Consider the following 24,512-nt stretch of genomic DNA (forward strand, 5'->3'; position numbering starts at 1 on the left):
TTAGCACGTATCAGGACCCCTACCACAGGAAGCTTCTATCAAACAAAAACTTTAAAAAGGCATAAAAACTTCTAATTGTGAAGATACTTCATTCCACATATTTCTGACAATAAAGAGAAGCTTAGAATTCTTGAATTAACCATATCCATTGTTGATCATGGTATCCCATATAGCTGGATACTCTGGAATTTAACTTGGATAGAAGCAGCTAGATGATATAGCCTTTCATCCCTGTCTCTCAAGTGTTAATTTAGCAAACTATACCAGCTTTGTTTCTAACAGAAAAAATGGACAAATTCAGCTCAAGTCTATGATAACAGCTTAAGAAGAGATCTTGTTCGTAAGGACTTCCCTCAACACATAATCTGTAGAACAGTGACAGCACACCTGACAGGCTCTTACCTCCACAAGAAGAATTAACTCTCAAGTCTAGCAAGGCACAACCGTGCCCAGAAACAGTCGCTGTTAACAGGAAGAGGACTCAGCAGTCTCTGGGCTTCCTTCACATGAATTTGAAACCTCATGGTATTGGAAGGGTATCTCAGTTAAGAAAAGAATGAATAATCTTAGGAATTCATGTTCTCCTCTCCTTTTGATAGTACCTTCTGATGGGTCCTAGGATTCAAGGCAACACCAAGTGCATGTACATTCGGAGGCAGGAGAGATCATAATGGTAATATAGCAATATAAAAATGTTAATTCATTTCCTAGACTGGTTTGTTTTCTCTACTTAATCTTAACAAAAATTTTTGTTCCTAGTTAGGGAATTACTTGTCTGAGATAAAAGAGTGACTACATTTAGGATAATCAGGTGGGCTTTCTCTTGAGTCTTTAAGCTTTCACACTAACTTATATTATAAATATTAGTTCTTTCTAAGTACTTAATGTAATATGGTTTATGTCTAAGCATTAATCGACAGTGGGGTTGACAGCATGGCTAGCTGTTTACCAAGATCCACTCTCTAAAGCCTGCTCTGCTAAGGCTTGAGCAAGAATATTTTGCCATGATCTGAGGATGTGGGGGTGGAGAGTAGAGGAGATTCAAGTTGCTCACAGGAAATACTGTGGACATTGGAAAAGCAGAGGAAGTGGTTTATTTATCTTGCCCTTTTTTGCAATAGTGTGGTGTAGCAGAACAAACACTGAATTTAAGTAATGACTAAGTTACTTATTACCTATGTGGCCTTAGGGAAGTCAAGTAATTTCTTTAAACTTCAGCTTCCTAAACTTTATCGGCAAAATGATAAAATAATATATGCTATAGTTATGTTGCTCAAATTAGATCAAGTATAAGAAAATATCTGATAAACTCTAAAACTCTAAAGAAATACTTATATATATATACACACACACACACACACACACACACACACACACGGTACCAGGAATTGAACTCAGGGCACTTGACCACTGAGCCACATCCCCAGCCCTATTTTGTATTTTATTTAGAGACAGGTCTCACTGAGTTGCTCAGCACCTCACTTTTGCTTTAAACTCGAGATCCTCCTGCCTCAGCCTCCCCAATCACTGGGATTACAGGTGTGTTCCACCACACCTAGCTAATTTCTTGATACTACTATTGATATTATTATTTGAATAAGCATATCCCCTCTGAAAGAGCTTTTGTAGTCAACATTTTAACAAACCTGTGCATTAATTCATTCATTTAATAAATACTTATGAGTGCCTACTAGAACTCAGTCACTACCCTAAACTGTGAGAACCTAGCAGTCAACAAAATACAAAAGCTTAGTACAGTCAAGTGATACTGGAGGTCAGAGGTAAGAGACAATATATACTGTTAGGTCATGACAAATGCTCTGAAGAAAAAGCAGAGTTATAGAAAAAAATGTCGGTCAAACCTCAGCACCATATAAAAAATGAAATAAAGATATTATGTCCAATGTCCACCTATAGCTAAATATATATATATATATATATATATATATATATATATATATATATATATATATATATATAAAACGTCGGGGATAGTCAGGAAAGGCCCCTCTGAGAGGACAAGAAAATATTTGAGGAAACAGGAATGTATATGCTTATAAGGCGGAGAAATAGCAAGGATGCCTCTGTGACTGGAGTTCAAAACCTTAGATGAAGAGCAACAGAAAATGAGATCAAGCTGGGCGCAGCAGTGCACACTGGTAACTCCAGCTACTCAGGAGGAGTATCAAAAATTCAAGGCCTTCCTGGGCAACCTAGCAAGACCCTTGCTCAAAACAGAAAATACAAAGGGTTGAATGTAGCTTAGTGGTACAGCGCCTCTGGTTCAACCAATCCAGAAAGAAAGAGGGAGTGCAGAGCAGAGAAATGAGATCAAGGAGGGGAGGGTCAATCCTAGTTGTGCTCTATAGGCTAAAACAATAATGACTTTCAGAAATTTATTCTAAATGTAAATGAAAGTCATTGGGGAGAAATTGGGGCTGCATTCTGACAGAGATAAATCTTACTACATGCCAGACACTATGCTAGATTATAGACAACTGTGAAAAAGACATTTTGTCTGTACTTACTCTAAAGTTTAGTGTGGAAGACAAACAACAAAGGAATTAAAATATAAGGTATGATAAGTATTATGGTAAGGTAAAGTTCAGGGGCCTGAAAAATTAGTAGAAAAATATCTTGGTTCTTACTTCTAGCCCATCTACTTTCTTCTAGATTCTACAATACAGGAATGAATGAAATGGGATTGAGGAAGAAAAAAGTATTTGGGGCAGAGGAAGCTGCTTCCAGAGAACATGATATTGAGAGAACTAGAAGACAATTAGGACGGCTGGTTGTAGATGGGAGCTGATGCTGAAGAGAAAGGTAGGAGCCAGCACAGAGAGGTATTTCCATGCCACTGTTTTTTAAGCAACAGTCATAAGCTCAGTTCATTAAGTTGTAATCACCATTTTTTAATGGAATAGAATAAAACATACTAGAGTGTACTGCATACAGTAATAGTAAACTTTGCTTTTTTAAAAATACTTTTGTTCATTTGTATGCACATATGTATGTTCTAGGTCACCGGAGAAGACATGTTTTTATTATGACCATAGTAAAAATGTTTAAAAGTCAGTGCTTTAGACATATTAGCACATTAGGGCAACGGAAACCAGTGAAATGTTTTAAGTGGAAAATGGTATGATCAGATTTGTGAGTGTCCAGCATGTTTTGTTTTTATATTTGTATTTTGAAAGGATTACTCATGCAGCAATGTGGAGAAAGGATTACAAAAGGACAAGACTAGAGCCAGAAATCCACAGAGCTGAATTTAGGCAAGAGAGATTGTACTGAGGAAGTACAGAAAAAAATAAAAGTAAGAAGGAAACAAAAGAAAAACCAAGGAAAATGGAACTTTAAAAGTCTTATACAGGGCTGGGGTTGTGGCTCAGTGGTAGAACACTTGCCTTGCACGTGTGAGGTACTGGTTTTGGTCCTAAGCACCACGTAATAAGTAAATAAATAAAATACAGTTATTGTTTATCCACAACTAAAAAAAAAAAAAAGCCTCATGCTCACGGTCCAAAGACCTCTCCTCCCAGTCCTGTCATCACTCCCCAAATTAGTTCTTTTCCAGGCCTGTCACTCCCAAATTTCTAGGAAATTTATCAATTTTAGAGTTACCATAAATTCACTCACTTAGAAACATTACTTTGTGCACTATTAATTAGCCTATGTAATAAATAAAACAAAAAGAGATACTATGTTTTAAGCAACCTATAATTTAGGGTAAGTGCCAATTATATTTACTGATCAGATAATGGAGACCATATCACCCTAAGGAACCTGAGAATGACCAGGTCACCACAGACTTTCCTGTGACCAGCAGATACCATGACCAAGTTTCCTTTAAAAGAAGAGTCTGAGAACCCTAAAAGTATCTCTCACTCTTGAGATGACCCACATTCTTCCTTGAATGTGTGCCTTGCTCTCTGAAATAAATATCTGTCTTAAGAGCTAAAATAAATTAGCTAATTAAAGTCATTTCTGCAATGTTTGTCAAGAACCCCACAACTGGAGAATGTGGTAACTTGGAAGCAATGAGAAAAAAGTGTTTCAGAAGGTCTTTACCTGACTTAAAAATGAAGTAAAAAACTCATATAAAAAGTGGGCAATCCCAACTGCACAGGGGGCTGAGGCAGAAGGATTTCTTGAGCCCAAAAGTTTGAGACCAACATGGACAACAAAGCAAGATTTATTTAAAAAAAAAAAAAAAAGTGACAAAAGTCCTAAAGAGACACTTTACCAAAGACAGGCAGATGGCAAGTAAGAATCAATGGGGGAGACTGAGGCAGGAGGATACCGAGGTCAAGGTGAGCCTGGGAAACTTAGCAAGACTGTCTTGAAATATAAAAGAGAGGATGGGGTGGGCGGACATGATAGAGCAATTGCCTAGCATGTGCAAGACTAAACAAAACAAACAAAAATAAAACAAAACCCCAAACAATGAGATATCAATATATATCTATCAGAGTGGACAAAATCCAAAATGCTAATACCACCAAAGCTGGTGAGGATATAAGCAATAAGAACTCTCATTCTCCGAAAAATGGTACAGCTACTTTGGAAGACAGTTTGTCAGATTATTACAAAACTAACCATATACCATATGGCCCCATAACCAAGCTCCTTGGTATTTACCCAAATGAGCTGAAAATTTATGTCCCTACAAAAACCTGCACAAGGATGTTACAGCAAATTCATTCATAATTATCAAAACTTGGAAGCAACAAGGTAAAAGGATAAACTATGGTTCACCTAGACATTGAACTATTATTCAGCACTAAAAGGACATGAGATATCTAGCCATAAAAAGACATGGATGAAACTAATGTGCATGTTACTAAGTGAAAGAAGCCAATCTGAAAATGCTACATACTGTGATGTTTCCAAATATGTGGCATTCTGGAAAAGAGACAATAAAAGAATAAGTGATGGTGAGGGAAATGGGAGATGAATAGGCAGAGCCAAGAGGATTTTTAGGGCAGCAAAACTATTCTGTATGGTACTATACTGGTGAACACATGTCATTATGCATTTGTCAAAACCCACAGCAAATGCCACATTCAATGAACCCTAATGTACACTATGGACTGTAGACAATAATTCTGCATCAGAGTACGTCCATCAGATGTAACAAAGGTACCACAGTACTTGAAGATGTTGATTGAAGGGAAGTGTCGGGGGTAGGCACAGAAGGGTATATGGAAACTCCATACCTTCTGTTCAGTTTTTGTGTGAACCTAAAAGTGCTCTAAAATATAAAATCCATTTTAAAGGGTAAGGAATGGTGAAGCACTAAAAACTGTTGGGAGGGCAGTAAGATAAAACTCAAGACAGGCAGTTGATTGAAGACAAGATCACTGATGACCCTGGCCAGAGCAATATCCTGGAACACCTCTTCTTCCTTTTTATTAAAACTGGAGAGAGAGATGACTACTTCCTTACTCCATTCCCTTCCATCCTCTTCTCTGAGCCTTTTGTTCCTACAGCTCCGCCAAAACTACTTCAAGATCAACAGCCTCCACGCATCTAAATCCAACACTTGCTCCAGTCTTCTTACTTCACTTGGCAGCACCACTCCCCATGGCTCCTCAGTCCCTTCTCCATTATCTTCATTTGGCTTTTTTTAAGACAAGCTGACCTTGGCTTTCCTCACTAGCCACTCTTATAAACCATCTATACATTGATGATTCCCAAATATACTAGTCTACAACTCTCCCAAATTTAACTGCTATGTAATATCTCAATTTAGATGTCTAACAGGCACATCAAACTTGGTACGTCTAAAACAGTGCCTGCCACTCTGTATGAAACTATAATGGTGGATAGTATTATTGTATCACATTATAATAGTGACCATGTGTTATCTTTTTCCCATGTTATACCGCAGTCTCAGAACTAGCCACCAATAATTATCATCTGAATTATTTTAAGTTTCCTTCTAATTGGTCTCTTTCCTTCTGCCATTGTACTGTTTGGCCTACTAGAAATATAGCATCCACAGCAATAATATTTTTAAAGTCACTCTAAGGGTTGGGATATAGCTTAGGGATTCAGCATTTGCCTAGTGTGTGCAGAGCCCTGGTTCAATCCCCAGCATTGCAGAATAAAGAAGTAAATAAAAAAATAAAAAGGTCACTGTAGGGCTGGGGCTGTAGCTGGGCTGGGGCTATAGCTCAGTGGCAGAGCGCTTGCCTTGCACATGAGTTCAATCCTCAGCACCACAAAAATAAATAAGTAAATAAATGAATAAAGATATTGTGTCCATCTACAACTAAAAAATATTTTTAAAAAGTCTCTGTAAAATTCTTTCAACTTTTTTGTATGTCTGAAAAATTTCATAATACAATCTAAAGGAAAAAACAGGTCAGATTACATCATTCCTCTGTCAAAATCCCCCAACTGTTTGCATTTCACTCAGAATAAAAAGCATAGTCTTAAACGGTAAAATTCAGCTCCATCTTACCTCTCTGGTCTCTTCTGCCTCCTGGCTGTCCCCCTTTCCTTTAGAGCACACAGACCTGCTTCCTGTTACTCAAATACTCAGGCATGTTCCCTCCTCTGGGGCCAGTGCACCTGCAAATCCCTCAGCCAGGGACTCTCTTCTGCAGACGTCATAGCTTAAGCCCTCACTTTCTTTCAATATTTACTTTTCCCCACCATATCTTTTCAAATGACCTCCCACCCACCATCCTGCACTCCTCTATTTCATTTTTCTCACAGAATTTATCATTGTCTAATATACTACTAAGTCATGCATTCTAAGGCAACTTAAAGTTAAATCTAGTTCATGTTTCACCTACTTATTCTAAAATGCAATTCCCATGTGCTTATACTTTGCTGCCAACCCAGGCGACATATGTTCTTCCTTAAAATGAAAACAGATGATTAAGCAAAGTACACTACTTTCTATATTATCTCTAAAATATTCTCTTATATGCATATAGATGGAGAAAAAAAATTAGATTCTGGGTATCTGGTATCTGTTTCCAATGTCAAATTTTTCCAAAAGCTACTTACCCTACTGCCCACTCATTTAAAAAACATTTTTTTATGAGAGTCTGGAGTACGAATATTATAGAAGTAGGAAATGAAGTAGTAGAAGATTAGGATGCAAAGCATGCTTTATCCTTAGCATTTAAAACCACATTGCGGAGTTGGGTGCCATGGTGCACGCCTGTAATCCCAGCTGCTCGGGAGGCTGAGGCAGGAGGATCGCAAGTTCCAAACCAGCCTCAGCAACAGTGAGGTGCTAAACAACTCAGTGAGACCCTGTCTCTAAATAAAATACAAAATAGGGCTGGGGATGCAGCTCAGTGGTTGAGTGTACTTGAGTTCAATCCCTGGTGCCAAAAAAATAAAATAAAACCACACTGTAGGCTGGGGTTGTGGCTCAGTGGTATAGCATTTGCCTAGCATGTGTGAGACACTGGATTCAATTTTTAGCACTGCGTATAAATAAATAAAATAAATGTCCATCAAAAACTAAAAAATATACTTAAAAAAACACACACACATATTGCAATGGGGCTCTAACAAATGGAAACCCTATGTTATAATGAAAAGGGGATGCGGTGGGAGGACGGAGGTGTAACAAGAATATTTATTGTATTGCCTACTGACCTTTATATACATTATCTCATATAATCCTTACAGTAATACCCCTCCCAAAACTCTCAGCCAATTTATAGATGCAGAAACTAAAGCTCAGACAGACTTAGTAATGTGTAAAGTTCAGATTCAAACACAGGCAGGGCTATCTGGTGCTGATGTAGATATTACTCTGTTCCTACCAAACCTTGCCTCTTGGAAGCACCAGGAAAGAAACTGGAACTAAGAAAGGTTGTTAAATGGGCCATTTATACTCCATCACTAAATTCCTGGAACAACTTGGCATGTCTGACTTTCCATGAACCCAAGTCACAGCTGTGTATTGGCAGCTCCCTTACCTGTGGACATAAAAAATGGGATGCGGAACTTTCCACTCAGCACCCGGGCCCGCAGATTCTGCAGTGTGCTCCCATCAAATGGCAGGGCACCGCACACAAGTACATAGAGGACAACTCCAAGACTCTGCATCCCAAACAGAGAGTATGTACAATTAATAGCATCAGAGGAAATAAAAAAGAGGCCATTTTGGTATGTGTGTTAAGATGATGATGAGTCACACAAGATTATCCAACAAACTTTTTCTGTTTTTATGACAGATAATATGGGGCATTGTCAAGACCAACCACCTTCAGAATAGTTAACATTCTTCTTTGCTTCCAGACCTGTATTTGGGGTCATATCCCAAACTTTTCTCAGTGCTTATCTTCTAGGGATAAGGCAAAGCAACAACAGAAAGAATCACTGTTTTTGACAAGGGTGCCCATCCACACTGGCCCTTGGGGCTCTTTTGCAGATTCCAAGGGGTAGTTTGAAACTAATGTTCAGCCCATAAGATGAATATTAGACAGAAGACTGCTGAAGAATGGGAATTGAAGAACAGGTGACCATGCTCTTCATTCACATGCAGAATTATGTGTCCTCCAGGATGAGGACAGTGCCACCCAGTGATGGGGTGGATGGGGTTGAAGAGAAGGCAGTTACTTACCCAGATGTCCACTTTGGGCCCATCATACTCCTTTCCTTCAAAGAGTTCTGGTGCAGCGTAGGGAGGGCTGCCACACCAGGTCTTCAGCAGCTGCCCAGGAGTGAAGAGGTTACTGAAGCCAAAATCTAGAAAGGCAAATGGACACAATTCATGTCATCACAACCCAGCAAACACTAGTCTCTAGTCACCAGTGCAAAGGTCCCCAGATGATTAAGTGTGAATATCAAATGAAAAAAGAGAACATTTAGAAACTACATAAACAATCACTTGAAACTTAAAAATAAAATAGTGAAATAGAAATATAGACAAGCTGGAATGTAAAAGGTACCTGGTTAACTAAAGTAAGAATGACTGGTTTATGTCAACAACAACAACACTGATCCCTTCATAAACCTAGGCAGAGTGGGGTAGGTGGTACTTATCCCTTTAAGAATAAAAATAAAACGGAACATTGATGTTTAGACTGCTTCAAAATCAAAATACATGAAGCCTCCTCAGTTGGACCAAAAATTCGTATTATTTTTATTTCTTATGACAAACACAAGCACAAATTATGACCACTTAAAAATTACACAAAGTGATGTGATCATTGTTAAGGAGGCTTATGCAAGATGAAGAATATATTGGGCATGGTGGCGGACTCCTGTTAATTCTAGCAACTCAGTAGGCTGAGACAGGCAGATCACAAACTTGAGGTCAGCCTCAGCAACTTAACAAAACCCTCAGCAACTCAACCAGATTCTGCCTCAAAATTTTAAAAAAGTGGGGGAGTGATGGGACTGTAGCTCAGTTGTAAAGTGCCCCTAGGTTCAGTTCCAGTACTGTGGGGGGCTAAAAAAGGAATATTTAGCTTATTTATAAAGTGAACCAAGAACACCTGAACATTTTAACTTCAATTCTCTTTGTGTTTCAATACTTTCACCCCATTTTGCTTTCTCTCCTTACTATTTTAAGAAGAAGCGAATGGGAGGTAGGAGGGGTTGGATCTTTAGGAGAAATAATAAGAAAATGAGCAAGGATGTCAGGCCAAAGAATAGACTCACCGAAATACAGTTTTATTTATGAACAAGTCCCTATGACAGGCTAGAACTCCCTCATCCTCACTTCCGGTGGGAACTGCCTCCTGCCTCAGGCTTACCATGTGTGCTCCCTGCAGCCACAGCAATACTAAAGGACAGACATCCACCTAGTCCCTGGATCTTGTTGCTCCCTTTCCTGGCTGTACTCCTCTGTTGATAACTCTGCTTCCTTTCACTGTTTGCTATCCTTTCTTCTACCTTCTGTAGAAGGTACTTCCTCATAAGCATTTGCTGGTTCTGACTGTCTTTCCTTGCTCCATATTTTCTTAACTCTTCTTCTCCCACAGCTTCCATTATCATTTGTTTGATTATAATTCCCCAAATTTACATTTCTGGTCCTGGAACCAGATTTTAGTTCCTGGCATTAAACTTCTAATTCCTGCTTGGAAAGAAACACTAGAAACCCACCATTTTCCAAAATCAAGTTTGTTCTTCCAGTGCTGCTCCTCCAGTAAGGCCTCATTAATGGCATCACCATCTCTATTATAGGAACACTGGAGTCACCTTGAATTCCTTTCTTCCTTTCATTTCCCATTTTGAGCTGCTTCTGCACCATAAGCATGTCTGGTCTGTCTCCTGCTTTCTCTTTCCAGTCCTATCATCTTTTCTCTTTCTTTCTTTCTTTCTTTCTTTTTTGGTTATAGATATACATAATACCTTTAGTTTTAATTTTTTTTAATTGTAGATGGATACAACATCTTTATTTATTTATTTTTATGTGCTTCTGAGGATTGAACCCAGGCCCTCACACGAGTGAGGCAGGCGCTTTACCGCTGCGCTACAGCCCCAGCCCCTACCTTTATTTTTATTTGTTTGTTTGTTTATTTATTTATTTATTTTTATGTGGTGCTGAGGATTGAATCCAGGGCCTCGAATGTTCTAGGTAAGTGCTCTACCACTGAGCCACAACCCAGCTCCCACCATTGTATTTCATACTCTTCTCACCTGTGGCCTAAACTGATGCCACGCTTATTACCAAACATCGTTTCATTTCCCAAGAAGCCAACTATTCACAACATAGGGAATGTTACACAAATCAGACCTGTTACTTCCTTGCTCAAAATCCCTTGGTGGCTCCCTTCTGCTTGCAGAAGGTCTTCATCTCTCGGCTTGGTAATATAAGGTCCTTCCAGTTCCAGTCCCTTCCCACCTTTCCAACTTATCCCCAGCCATACTAGCATTACTAGACTACTCCCGTCCTGTGTTTACATGCCTTTCTTAGCTATTTCCTTTCTGTGCCGTGCCTTTCCTTTCTTTTCCACCTTTAAGATATCATTCATTTTCAAGGCCCAGTCAAATATTACTTCCTGTATGAAGCATTAATTGATTCTCAGCAGAAAATACCATGTGGAAGGCTTTCTCCTCAGTGCTTTGTTAGGGCAAATTTTGCTTAAATACAAAGCCTTAGAGTTAGGAGTAAGAACAATACTTGGAGTGATTATAGAAGACCTCTTATAAGGTTTCCAAGAGTAGAAGATCTTGTTTGGTATATAATAGAAATAAGAGCAAGTCATCAGAATTTGTTCCTGTTGTTGATCCTTACTGAAATCTTGCATTTGGTCATTGGGTCTAGCTGGTGAAGCCAGCTATTTGGCTGTATGTAACATACTGGGAAAGCAGATGCTAACAAAGGCAGCCTGAGTGTCCCAATTCTTTCTTTAATGTACCAAACCTATAGGATCTGGCCCAGCTTCGCTTTTACATGTGCATATTATTATAAATTGAAGTTTCCTGGAAAGCATACTGTTATCTTATCTTCCCTTCAGCAGCTCTTTACAAGTACTTCACATTAATCTTCACTGTTGCTATGCATCTTGTAAACTAAAATTCTGGCTAGTTCACTGCCTATTCAGTTATACTTTATTTTCTAAAAGTTTAAATTATCCATACAGGAGAAATGTGAAACTATTAACATATATTAACTCTGGAACTCATTTTGAAAGTTCAGTTCCTTCCAATTGACATTTCAGGAACTGAACAACTAGAGAAGGAGAATGCCTCCTTTCTATTCTCTTAGTGGCTTGCCTTTGGGGACATTTTGCTAGACATTTTAAGAGAACTAGAAGGGGGGAAAAAAAAAAGGAGCTAAAACCCAAACTAGTCTCCTTTAGATTTGGTAAAGTACTAGGGGAATGCTAGGGTTATGTGGTAAGAAGTAGAAGTGAGACGGGGTAGGTGGGTAACAGATAAGATGTGGAACAGAATTATGATGGTTTTTGCTGCTTTTAGTTAGACAACTGAAAAATAAATATGATGGATCACCAAACATGGAAGAGAAAATTCTCAAAACTAAAATTAAAAGTAATGAGAAAAAAAGAATTGAAGAAGTAGTCTCACTAGCTTACATCAGAATACCAAAGAAGCAAGTAAAGAAAAGCTTTAGAACTAAGTTTGAAGCGTTACCTTGGACTTGGAAAATCACATTTCCATTCACATTTTGTCTCTGAAATTGCTTTTATTTATATCTTTCATTTTTTTTATTTACTAGAATTTCTTATTCTCCATTTCTCTTTTACAAATCTCTCAAATATTTCCTTATTTTCCTTCACTTATTTATTGAACTTGAGTTTATAGAACACTTCTTATGGGTGAAGCAATGTGTTAGTTCCTATGAAGAACCAATAGCATAACAGATTTAATTTTGGCACATAAGTCAAAAAGGAGATAGAACTTAGTTGAGTGGCCAGGATCTGGAGAGGCAGGGCAGAAAGTGGAAATGGAATGCTATATGGGGGGGAGGGCCAAGGGAATATAAGCAGGGAAGGACACTTAGAACTAGCTTGCTAAGTTCAAAGAACCATAAAGAGACTGCTCTGGGTATGACTGCTCTGGGGCTTGTACAGGTAGGTGACAAGAATTTTCCGTATGAATGAAGAGTAGCATCAGGCCAAATGAAGTATAGCTTTAAATGATAAAACAAGAACCTCAGACTTCATCCTGTAGGTCCCTGCTTTTCTTTTTTCTTTTTTTTTTAAATATTTATTTTTTAGTGGTAGTTGGACACAATACCTTTATTTTACTTATTTATTTTATGTAGCGCTGAGGATCAAACCCAGAGCCTTGCACATGCTAGGCAAGTGCTCTACAGCTGAGCCACAATCCCAGCCCTTCTCTTTTCTTTTGAAGGAAAGAAAGAAAAGAAAAAAGAAGTTTTTTCCCCCCAATTTAAAAATTTTATTAGACTTCAGATATAAGGAATCTGATTATGAATTAATTATAACCTTTGGTTCTTGGCACATTCTCACTATCTTCCACTCAAGGACTGTTTTTATTTCCCCTGTAGCTTGAGGTAAAAAATAAGAAATATAGGAAACATTCCATAAAATTCATCAATTTATAGCATACAGTTAGTTTAAAGAGTTGTACAACCATAACCACAGGCTATTTAGAGCACTTTTATCCCCCCCCAAAAGAAACCATGTACCAATTAGCAGTCACTCCCCATTTCCCCAAATGTTTCTCCAGAGCCCCAGTCCTGGTGTTGTTCACTTTCTCTCTCCATAGACCTATTAGTATGGACATTTCACATAAATGTAAATAGACATGCTTGTGACAAGTTTCTTTCAATTATTATGTTTTCAAGGTTCACTCATGTTTTATCCTGTTAGTACTTTATTTTTTTATTGTTGAGTAATATTCCTTAGTATGAATATACCATTCATCGATGGTTAGACATTCAGGTTGTTTCCACTTTTCACTTGTATGAAAAATACTGCTATAATCATTCACATAAATTTTTGTGTTAAAGAGTTTTCATTTCTCTTGGATATACACCTAGGAATGGAACTGCTGGGTCACATGATAACTCTGCTTAACTTTCTGAGGAGCTGACAAACTATTATTCAAAGTGGATGCTGATTTTACAACCCCATCAGCGATATTCAGTGTTCCAATTTCTCCACATCTTTGCCAATAATTGCTACTGTCTTTTTAAATATTATTATTAAGCCATACTAGCGTGAGTGAAGTGGTATCTTACTGTGGTTTTGACTTACATTTCCCTGATGATTAATATTGTACATCTTTTCATAAGCTTATGAAAAAATGCTGTTTGCATATTTGTATGGGAAAAATAGCTATTCAAATCTTTTTCTCACCTTAAATAAGGATGTCTTTTCATTATAAAGTTTTAAAAAATTTATTCTGGATACACATTTTTAATATGATTTACAACTATTTTCTCCCAATCTGTGGACTGTCTTTTCAATTTCTTGATGGTGTCTTTGGGTGCACAGAAGTGTTTTTTGTTTTAATTTTTAAGTGTTTTTTTGGTGGTTCTGGGGATTGAGCCCAGGGCCTTGTGCATGTTAGGCAAGCATTCTACCACTGAACTACATCCCCAGCCCACCAGAAGTTTATATATATATATATATATATATATATATATATTTTAATTGTAGTTGGACACAATACCTTTATTTATTTATTTTTATGTGGTACTTAGGATCGAACCCAGGGCCTCGTACCTGCTAGGTGAGTGCTCTACCTCTAAGCCACAACCCCAGCCCCAGAAGTTTTAATTTTGATGAGACTAAATCACCTAAATTTTGTTCTGTCACTTATGTATTTGGTGTAAATGCTAAGAAAATGTAGTTCTTTCTGAAGAGGTTTGAGGACCAGTCTCAGAGGCAATAAGGAGCTTGAAATTTTGGAGCAGACAATGACATGATAAAAATTAATCCAGGGCTGGGGATGTGGCTCAAGCGGTAGCGCGCTTGCCTGGCATGCGTGCGGCCCGGGTTCGATCCTCAGCACCACATACAAACAAAGATGTTGTGTCCGCCAAAAACTAAAAAAAAAATTAATCCAAAAGCAAGATTAGCTTGGGTGTGAGAGCAAAGACTTGTGTTAAAGTGGTATTAGTGAAACCGAGAAGGACAAATCAAAAAATATTTTGAAAAGAGTAGACAGTACTTGGTAAACAAACAGAATACATGGGATGAAAAAGAAGGAAAAGTAGAGAATATGGCCCTGAAATGTTTGGGTAGATGATAGACTTTAGCTTCTACTTAGAAGCTGACTTGGGAAGGAAAAAGAAATTACTATATCATATGTTTTAAATTTGAGAAGTTAATTAAAAAATTTAAGTAGAGATGTTCTGAGGAAGTGAGTTTTAATAAGTGTAAAAATACTGCTGAAAAAATAAAGAAAAGAGGTGAACAGTATTATTTAAGAAACACCCAGAGGTACTTCCTACTCTCAGGTACAAGAATAGCAAGAGGATGCAGCACAAAGGAGAGAGAAAGGCTGAAGGGAAAAATCAGAAAAACAGTTTTATAAAAAGAAAGTTGAAGCGAGAAAAATATTTAAAAAAAGGAAAAGGGGGTATACAGTATCCATATAATGTCATCCAAGTATTGTGCAATTTTTATTTTGGGGAAACAAAGATAACATAATTATTATCTATTAGGAATGGTATTATTTCTGCCAGGCACAGTGTGGCACATGCCTGAAATCCCAGCAACTTGGGAGGCTGAGGAAGGAGGATCACAAGTTCAAGTCCAGCTTCAGCAACTTAGCAAGGCCCTCAGCAACTTAGTGAGACCCTGGTCTTAAAATAAAAAGGGTTGAGGATGTAGCTTGGTGTAAAGTGCCCCTGGGTTCAACCCCAGTAAAACCTCTAATTTTTTTTAAAAAATGGCTTAATTTCCCCCTCAGAATTTTTGTTTGTAAGTCATAGGAATCAACTATAAACCAATTCATATTCATTCTGAATGATCAGGAACAAATCATTGATGAGTAAAATAAGGTATTTTATATCACATTTGATGCTAAACAATAAATAATAACCGTAAATTATTAGTAAATTCAGAGTACTTAGAAATGAGCAATTTGCTGCAGAGTTGAGTGCTGAGACTCTTGAAGGGAGTCCAGTATCTCCAGAAGACCTAGAACTGATGTCCTTGATTCATTTCTCAGTATAGTTTTCCCATTTGGTCAACACTCTAAATTATATGGTATAAAATAAATGAATGTTTAAAGGACACTTTGTCAAGAGCTATGCTACATATAGTACCTCATATTTATCATTATTTTTGCAAGTCTGAAGAAATAAGGCTCAAAAGTTGAGACCAGGCTCAAGTTTAAAGGTAAAAATAAGAAAATGCTAGATTTAGCCTATAATGGCAGTCTAGTGCCCCTCACATCCGTGCCCACACCGTGCTTTCGGCATTGTGTGTATGTTTATATTTAGGTAAATGAACATCAAATAGATTATTTTTATTACAATTTTCATGTTTCTTTGTTATTACAGTCTGCTAGTTTGTCATTTTATTGTTGACAATTAACTCTTTGGTCTTCACTATATTCCAAAAGGCTATAGTGCTTGTGTGTTTACAAGTTTCTTTGAAAAGACTGCACTGGCAAGAATTGTAGACACAGTATTACGAGTGAGGAAAGGATGAATATTTCAATAAATGGCATGGAAACAATTGGTTATGCATAAGAAAAACATTAAACAGGATGTCTACCTCACATATATCACAAAATCAATTCCAGGTGGAACACAGCCCTCATATGAAAGGCATAAGTATGATAATTTTTTATAAAATAATAATAAAGGAGAATATTCTTATGGCCTCAGGGAATGAGAGAAATTCTTAAGAAACAAACAAAACACATTAATCATAAAAGAAAAAGTAGTGGGCTGGGGCTGGGGCTCAATGGTACAGCACTTGTCTTGCATATGTGAGGCACTGGGTTCAATTCTCAGCGCCACATATAAATAAGTAAAATAAAGGTCCATTGATAATTAAAAAGTATTTTTTAAGAAAAGAAAAGAAAAAGTAGTATATTTGGTTACAGTAAAACTATTCTAAACTGTTTAATCATTAAAAGACATTTTAAGAAGAACTAAATGAGAAATCACAAAGTGAGATAAAGCAGAGGACTCATACATAGACAACTGAAAAGAAATTAAAAACTCATATAAATCATCAGGACAGAGAAATAGCCCAGTAGAAAAATGGACAAAAGAACTGTTTAAGAAGACAGCTGACAACAGAGAGAAAGCACACAAGTGAGCCCATAGACACAAAAAGCTCAACCTATTTAAGGAGAAAAATAAATTAAAACCACAATAAGATAACTGTTACACAGTCAATAGGTTGACAAACATTAAAGAGTATAGTAACAGTAAGCACTGGAGGGGACACCAAGCAACTGGAACTCTCATACAGACCAGTTTGGCATTATTAAATGAAACTGGCCTTGCAACTTCACCCCTAGGTGTATACATACTCCTGTGTTTACTAGTGCAGATTAATGTCACAGGGAATACTGACACAGGTATTTAAAAATAATCACTGCAGTTGCTAGAACTCTAACTGAAAGCAAATACCTATTCGTAAACAGATTCAATGGAAAAATAACTTGTGATGTATTCATATTATGGCATATTATATAAAAATAAAAATGAATGACAGCCATATAAATAACATGGTTAAATCTCATAAACATACTGTTGCAAGAAATAAAAACACAAAATAATCAACATGATTCCACTCAAATATAATTTTAAAAGCAGACAAAACTACATTGTTTAAGAATGGAACCATTGCACATTATATTCAATATAAGTAGCATTCCTTGATACAAAATTGAGTAATGTAAAGACAGTGGTTAGATGTTCAGCAGAGATGGGGCTGTGAAAGGGGATACAGACTGCTAATGACATATTCTTGTTTTTTATTTAAGTGGAAACAACACAAGCATTTGCTTTAGTGGTTCACTGAAGTGTATGTATATGCTTATGGAATATTTTCTATTCATGAACATAATGTTTTATAGTGAGAAGGGAAGAAGAAAAAAGAATGACTCATTTTCCCCTCTCCCCCATTTTTATTTCTTGGATCTGGAACCATTTCACTGGGACCTCTAAGCAATCACTGGGTTTTAGTGGGTTTTTTGTTTCGTTGTTGTTGTTACCAGGAACTGAACCTAGGAGTACTTAACCACTGAGCCACATCTGAGCCCTTTAAATTTTTTTACAATTTTGAGACAGGGTCTCACTAGATTGCTTACAGTCTTGCTAAATTACTGAGGTTGGCTTTGAACCTGCAATCCTCAGCCTCCTAAACTGCTGGGATTATTGGCATGTACCACTGGGTCTGGCAGGGGGTTTTGAGGGCAGGGATTTGAGTGTTTCTCTTACCACTGATTTCCTTGAGCCTAGAACACTGCCTGGCCAAAGAGAAGGCACTCAATTAATATCTAACAAATGATTCACTGATCATTTAAGAACAAAGAGGGAGGGAGGAAGAAAATAGAGTATAAGAAAAAGGAAATGTATGCATGAGAAACCAAAAGTGTAGGAATTGCTAAAACAGAAATCTCACTAATCTTTTTGTTGAAAGCAGCAATAATCTAACATGAAGGAAAGCTATGCAAATTAGGAAGACTAAAATTGTAGTTAAATAAAATGTTAGGTCAGGTGTGGTGGTGTACACCTGTAATCAGGTTTTTTGGGAGCCTGAGTCAGGATGATTACAAGTTCAAGACCAGCATGGGCGATTTATCGAGATTCTAACTCAAAATAAAAATAAAAGAAGAGGGCTGGGGATATAGATCAGCTGTTAGAGTGCTTGCCTCACATGCACAAGGCCCTGAGTTCAATCCCAAGCATCACACAAAAAATAAATTAATTAATTAATAATAAAAGAAAATAATAACATAAGAGCTGGGGGGATGTAGCCCAGTGACAGAGTGTTCCTGGCTCATTTCCAAGTACTGAAAATAAGTAAGTAAGTAAGTAAGTAACTTATTTTTTTAAAGTACCAGTGATGAACACAGGACCTTGCAAATGTTAGAAAAATTCTAACACCTTAGCCATTTAAAAAATTTTTTTATTTCTTAATCTCAAGACAGGGTTAAGCCCCCTAGAACCAGAAAAAAAAAATTCTTAATAACTTTTATTAGTAGAAGACAAAGATATTATGTGTAGGTAATTTAAAAATTCAATAATGTGGCTGGCTTTTTCACGTCAAAGAACATGAAAAAATTAATTTCTCGTCTTTTAATTCAATATGTACATCTTAAGATAAACATGCTCATATACTATCAAGTCATAAAACTTGACCATAAGAAAACAAAAAATCCTGAACAGAATTAAAAGAAAAGACAAACAAAACTGAATAACCAAAAGTTGGCAAACCTTTCAGATAATCTTAACTCTTCCCTACTTTTTTTTCAGGTTATAACCGTTAAATTATTCAAATTCCACAGGTAACAAACAAGTGAACAGACAGAGCCTAATCACTTCTCTAAAACCACAGGTGCTTGGGGGTTGGATAAGAATCTTCTTTCAGCCTTCCAGAGCTAATGCCACCTGAAAGAACACTAGAGCTGGACTGCCTCAGGTTAAGTCAGTCTGGGAAAGAGAAAGGGAGAATACCTGGGATGAATCTAATGGTCGGATTCTAGGGAATCCAAAGTAACTCTCTGTTAGAGTTTGGATATGAAATGTTCCCCAGGTGTTGAGGGCTTGGTCTCCAATGCAGCAATGTTCAGAGGAGGGGATTTGGGGAAGCGAATGGATCATGAAAGCTCTGACCTCAGCAGCGGATTAATCTGTTGAGGGATTCCTATTTGGTGGCATTTGGGAAGGTGGTAAACTCTGTAGGCAGTGGGGCCTAGCTGGAGGAAATAGGTCCCTGGGGGTATGCCCTGGAAGAATATATCTTGTTCCAGCAGCCCCTTCCTTTCTCTCTCCACATCCATTGCTATGAGGTGAGCAGGGTTCCTGCACCACACCCTTTTGCCATAATTTCTGCTTTGTCTGAGGCCCAAAGCAATGGAACCAGACGTGTATGGACTGAAACCTCTGAAACCCTGAACCATAATAAATCTTTTCTCCTCTAAATCATTCCTCTCAGATACTTTGGTCACAGAGATGAAAAGCTGACCAACACACTAACGCAGGCTGAAGCTCAGCTTATATTAGTAGGTCAAACACTGATGAAATGTGAAGAAAACAAGAGAAGAGTGACAACTTCAGTATACAGAACAAGAACTGCAAAAGAATACTGGAACTTAAGACAAAGAAAGATTCAGTGCTAAGGTAAGAAAGATCGAATGCACTCACAGATTTGAAGTGCACTAATAAATGCCAAAGAAAAGGGGAGGTGGGCAGTGCTACCACCAAAGCCCTATAAAGAATGTCTGTTCTTGGGGCTGGGGCTGGGGCTGGGGCTGGGGCTGGGGCTCGGGCTCAGCAGTAGAATGCTCGCCTAGCATGCAAGAGGCACTGGGTTGGATCCTCAGCACCATATAAAAATAAGTAAATAAAATAAACATAAAAAAATAACTTAAAGAATGTCCGTTCTTATAACAATATGGAGTAGATCAAGTAAATCATGGTACATCTATTTGCTATGTAATCTTTAAACATGATTATTATAGGGAGCAGCATGGGGAAATATTTGATATAATACAAAGGACAAAAGTAGCATATAAAATTATATATACATGGATTATAATTATGGAAAACATGCACAGGAAAAATGATAAAAGGAAATCTATTTGAAATGATGATAATCTTTAACATGGCATGATTATAGTTTGAATACTTAGAAATCTGTCCAAATTCCCTAAAATGTGCTTATATTAATCTATAATTAAAATTTTATTTTAAATATAAAGATGTTAAGACATCTTGAACAGTAAGAATTTATCTGAAGTTAGTTTCAGATAATTCTCAGGTACTGATGTCAATAAAAATATTTTACATCCTTTACTACTTAATTGGCAATGGGAAAGATTTGTGACCTACAAATTCAACCTTAAGATGACTATTCTAAGAAGTACCAGAAGAAAGGAGATTCACAGAACCCAGCCACAAACTGGGCAAATGGATATTCACACCCACACATCAAAAGTCCTATGGGTGGAGGTTTTCTCTTCATGTGGCCTATGGTCATTTATTTCTCCCCTCATAAATGGCTCTTAACATAATTTGTTAAGAGCTTTTTCCAGTCCCCAGCCCCCTGGCTGGTTAGCATTTTTGTGTAGACTGAAATGGCAACTTAAATCCCTTTCTCTTAATAGAGTCACAGACTTTAATTTGAACCATATGTCTTCTTCTAGGATGGTTTAAATACCAGAGTTACTATCAATTTTGAGACTTGAACTTTCTTTGTTCTAGGCAAGATCAGGAGCCTGGGTCTATTTGAAGGAGTGACATTATATGCCCCCAAATAAGTGTATCACCACTTAGATATGTGTAATGTAGTAGAGGAAAGAGGGAAGAATGGATGGCACTAATTTAAAAATCAGGAAACTGCAACAGGAAATTTTCTTTTTTGGTCCATTTCAGAGCAATACCCTTGACTTCTTTTTTGGCTGACCAAAGAACAATCTGAAGTAGATATAAACAGATTAGGCCCAACCAGCCAGTTCCAATGTAAGGCAATACAGCTGCAATCGACAGCCACTCTTTCTATGGTAACTTGGCTTCATTTCCTTGCTATATAAAAACAGTTTGGAAGTGTAGAGCAGAGGAAAAAAGTAAAGTGGGAATATACTAATTGATCTTAAATGAACCACCTTCACTGGAAAACACTGTGATAAGATCCTCCATTTTTTCAAATCTGAAAGCTTCTGGGGACTTAAACTGTAATATGGTGACTGCATTACAGACAAAGACAAAAAGTGAAAATAACTTTGGCCCTTGACTAATTTCTCAATGAACTTAAAGGAGAAGGGAGGTGGAACAAGTTGTTAGGTGTTCTTGGTAGAAATAACTCAAAGAACCAAAGATCAACATTGGTGGAAAAACATATAAAATAGGAGGAGTGGGACAGTTATATAGACTGTTAAAATGGAACATGACAGAGATAAGGAACTAATTCTGCTTTGCCCCTACAATCTTACTGGCTGAGAAATCATGTGGCCCAAAGGCTTTATTTGGAATTGAACAAAATATGAATCAATTGTGTGGATCTCAGAATTATGGTAGTGATAAAGGATGTTTCAAAGTTCCCAGGAATCGTAACATTAGTCCACTCTTAAAAACAGGTTTTGGGAAGTCCTCAGTATTTAATAATCACTCCAACCTCTGGCTGAACTTCCTGACTAGAAGTTATAAAGAGGTAATGCCAAAAACGACTGACTCACAGACTAAGCACATATATACAAAAGAAAATTTCCTCATGGGGGGAAAAATCAAGCAATCAATTTATTTTGGGGGGAATTTGAACCATCATTATATGGGCATTTTCAGTGGTTGACTTGGTATTTTCCCCCAATATTTCTTAACAGGTAGGATCACTGAACACAGCTATTTTAAAATGAAGCAATAAATGAATCTCCACCACTCTATTAGAGACAGCACTATCCTAACCCTTCTCATAAAAAGCCACAAAGCAAAATCCTCCCCTACATAGGATCTTTACATCAAACTTGGTAAGAGTAGGTGTACAAAGGAACAGGTTATAATGAGATACTTTCTATAAGATATGTAAATAATACTCATTAGATTCTTGAAAATATTACTGAGTACTATTACAATCATAATTCTAAGTTATAACAATTAGAATAGTAAGCCTAATTATTCAAAAAGTTTCTAATATGGATAGGTGAGAAAGCCATATAAAATTTTAGTGCGCCTTTTATATAACATGATGAATCCATTTCATATTCTCAACGAATTAAAAATATCAAGTGGAAATACGGTATATAGGTATAATAACAATATTTTCCAAATTAAAAAATAATAAGATATGTGGGCCGGTTGCAATGGTGCACAGGTATAATCCCAGCGGCTTGGGAGGTTGAGGCAGTGGAATCATGAGTTCAAAGCTAGCCTCAGCAACTTAGGGAGACCTAATCTCTAAAACAGGGGTTGGGAATGTGGCTAGGTGGTTAAGCACCCCTGGGTTCAATTTCCAGTACCAAAAAAAAAAAAAAAAGAAAGAAAGAAAAAAATATGATGAAGCAAAAAAAAAAAAAAATTATTTGTGAGAAAAGAAGATGGGATTATCATTTAAGAAACTCTAAAATATTACCCAGAAGTTATAAGCAGGTAATAAAATGCTTAGTCAAAGCTAATAGAATACACAAATTCAGATGAGACCCACGAATAGCAACCCACCTGAAAGATAATGTGTAGATATGCTAATAGGAGTACTCCAAATCTTCTGATGGCCCACAAACGTGCAATGAGAACAAGACAGACACCCAGGGTCCTTGTCTCAAAGGGATTAGCCCAGCAAGGAAGGTACACATAAAATAATTACACAGCTAGGTGTGTAATTTTAATCATCCTATGATGAGTTTTAAGGAAAAGTCCAGGGGGTAATTGGTATATAATAGAGAAACAGGGTTTTCTTGAAGAAAATTCTATCCAGAGTTCAGAAAAATCTCTCAATGTGATCAAGAAAACCAAGATTACACTTGGATTATCATATAAAGAAAATTGCAATTTATTTAATTGTACAGTTAACCATTATTTTCCACTTCTTTGATTCACAAACTCCTTTCCAAAGATTGTATTAACTTAAAATCTCAAGAAATATAAAGTATAATTGTCATTTTTGCATGATTTATGATAAAGTAGTAACTTGAAATAAAATATATTTTGTTTAACATAAGCATATTATTTTTAAATTGATTTAAAACTTCTTTATGAATTTTTAGACAAATCATTTTAGAAGTGACTCATACTAATTTACTTAAATTATGTAAGCAAATGTATTCATTTCAAATTGATATATCATGTTTAGTTTGGAAACCACATATATATTCAGATTATAATGCCTAAAATAGATGGAAACATTTCATGATCTAGAATTTGGAATGCTTACATATTTGAACCTAAAACACAAACTTGTTCGTTTTCATGTTTTGTTTTTAAATAATAAAATGGATTAGCAAGCAAGTTCTAGGCCATTATGCCTAATCACTTCTTTGCAAATAATACATTATGAATGTGGACATTCCTTAATCTAAATAAATCAAATTGCAAATAATAGCTGAATGACTGACAGAAAAAAATATAGGTGTATAAAATTTATATGGAAAAGGAAATAGGTGTGTAAATTTATATGTATGTAGTATGTATATATTATGTCTATATAAAAATATATATAATTTAAAAATTTTGACTTTTGAGGCCCTAGAAACACATCTTGATGTTATACAAGAACTGTGATCAAATTAAAATAATTCATTAAACTAGCAAAGTTTGTCTTGAAGTGTTGTAGAATTATTTTTATACTCATTAATTTGAAATTTCAATACTAATGTTCCTTAAGTTTTGTATAATCCAGTGGTTCATAATATGAGTAAATTTAACAAAATACAATGAAAAACTGCATCCTAATAAAAACTGTTATAGTAATCAACTACTTAAACTGAGTAAAAAAAAATGGAATGATTAAGTCAAAGCATGCTCATTTGTTCCCTGATAGCAGGTAGACACACTTGACTTAAATTTTTAATTTTTTTCCAGATTTCATTGGTGCATTGAAATTATACAAAATAGTGGGATCTGTACACACACTCAATATAACAGTATGATTTTGTCAATATCATGTCCCAGTATCTCCCCTTTCCCTTTCCTTCCCCTCCTCCTTCCCCTAAATACCTTTTCTCTACTGGTCTCCCATCTATTTTCATCCCCCCATACCATTCTTTTCCTGTTTTTGTCTCTAGCTTCCACATATGAGAGAAAACATATGACCTTTGACTTTCTGAGTTGAACTTATTTTGCTTAACACAACACTCTCTAGTTTTCCTGCAAATAACATACTTATGTTCTTCTTTACGGCTGGAAAAAACACTCCATTGCATATAAATATATACCACATTTTCTTTATCTATTCATCCACTGACACCTA

At 36.6% G+C, this 24,512-nt stretch overlaps 1 protein-coding gene across 3 annotated transcripts in view; it reads right to left on the reverse strand.

Moving 5' to 3' along the window:
- The window catches only part of Sik3 (SIK family kinase 3), a 236,237-nt gene that overhangs the window by 43,505 nt on the left and 168,220 nt on the right, over window positions 1-24,512 (reverse strand). For 2 of the 3 annotated variants that reach the window (XM_071616723.1, XM_027930526.2), the window contains exons 5-6: window positions 8,600-8,724; window positions 7,953-8,076 (exon numbers count right to left, since the gene is read on the reverse strand). In XM_071616723.1, coding sequence (XP_071472824.1) covers window positions 7,953-8,076; window positions 8,600-8,724 — 249 coding nt within the window. The remainder of the gene's footprint in view (window positions 1-7,952; window positions 8,077-8,599; window positions 8,725-24,512) is intronic. The other variant, XM_071616724.1, reaches the window with a different exon arrangement.

Source organism: Marmota flaviventris, chromosome 9 (assembly GCF_047511675.1).
Source record: "Marmota flaviventris isolate mMarFla1 chromosome 9, mMarFla1.hap1, whole genome shotgun sequence".
In the NCBI taxonomy this organism is placed as follows: domain Eukaryota; kingdom Metazoa; phylum Chordata; class Mammalia; order Rodentia; family Sciuridae; genus Marmota; species Marmota flaviventris.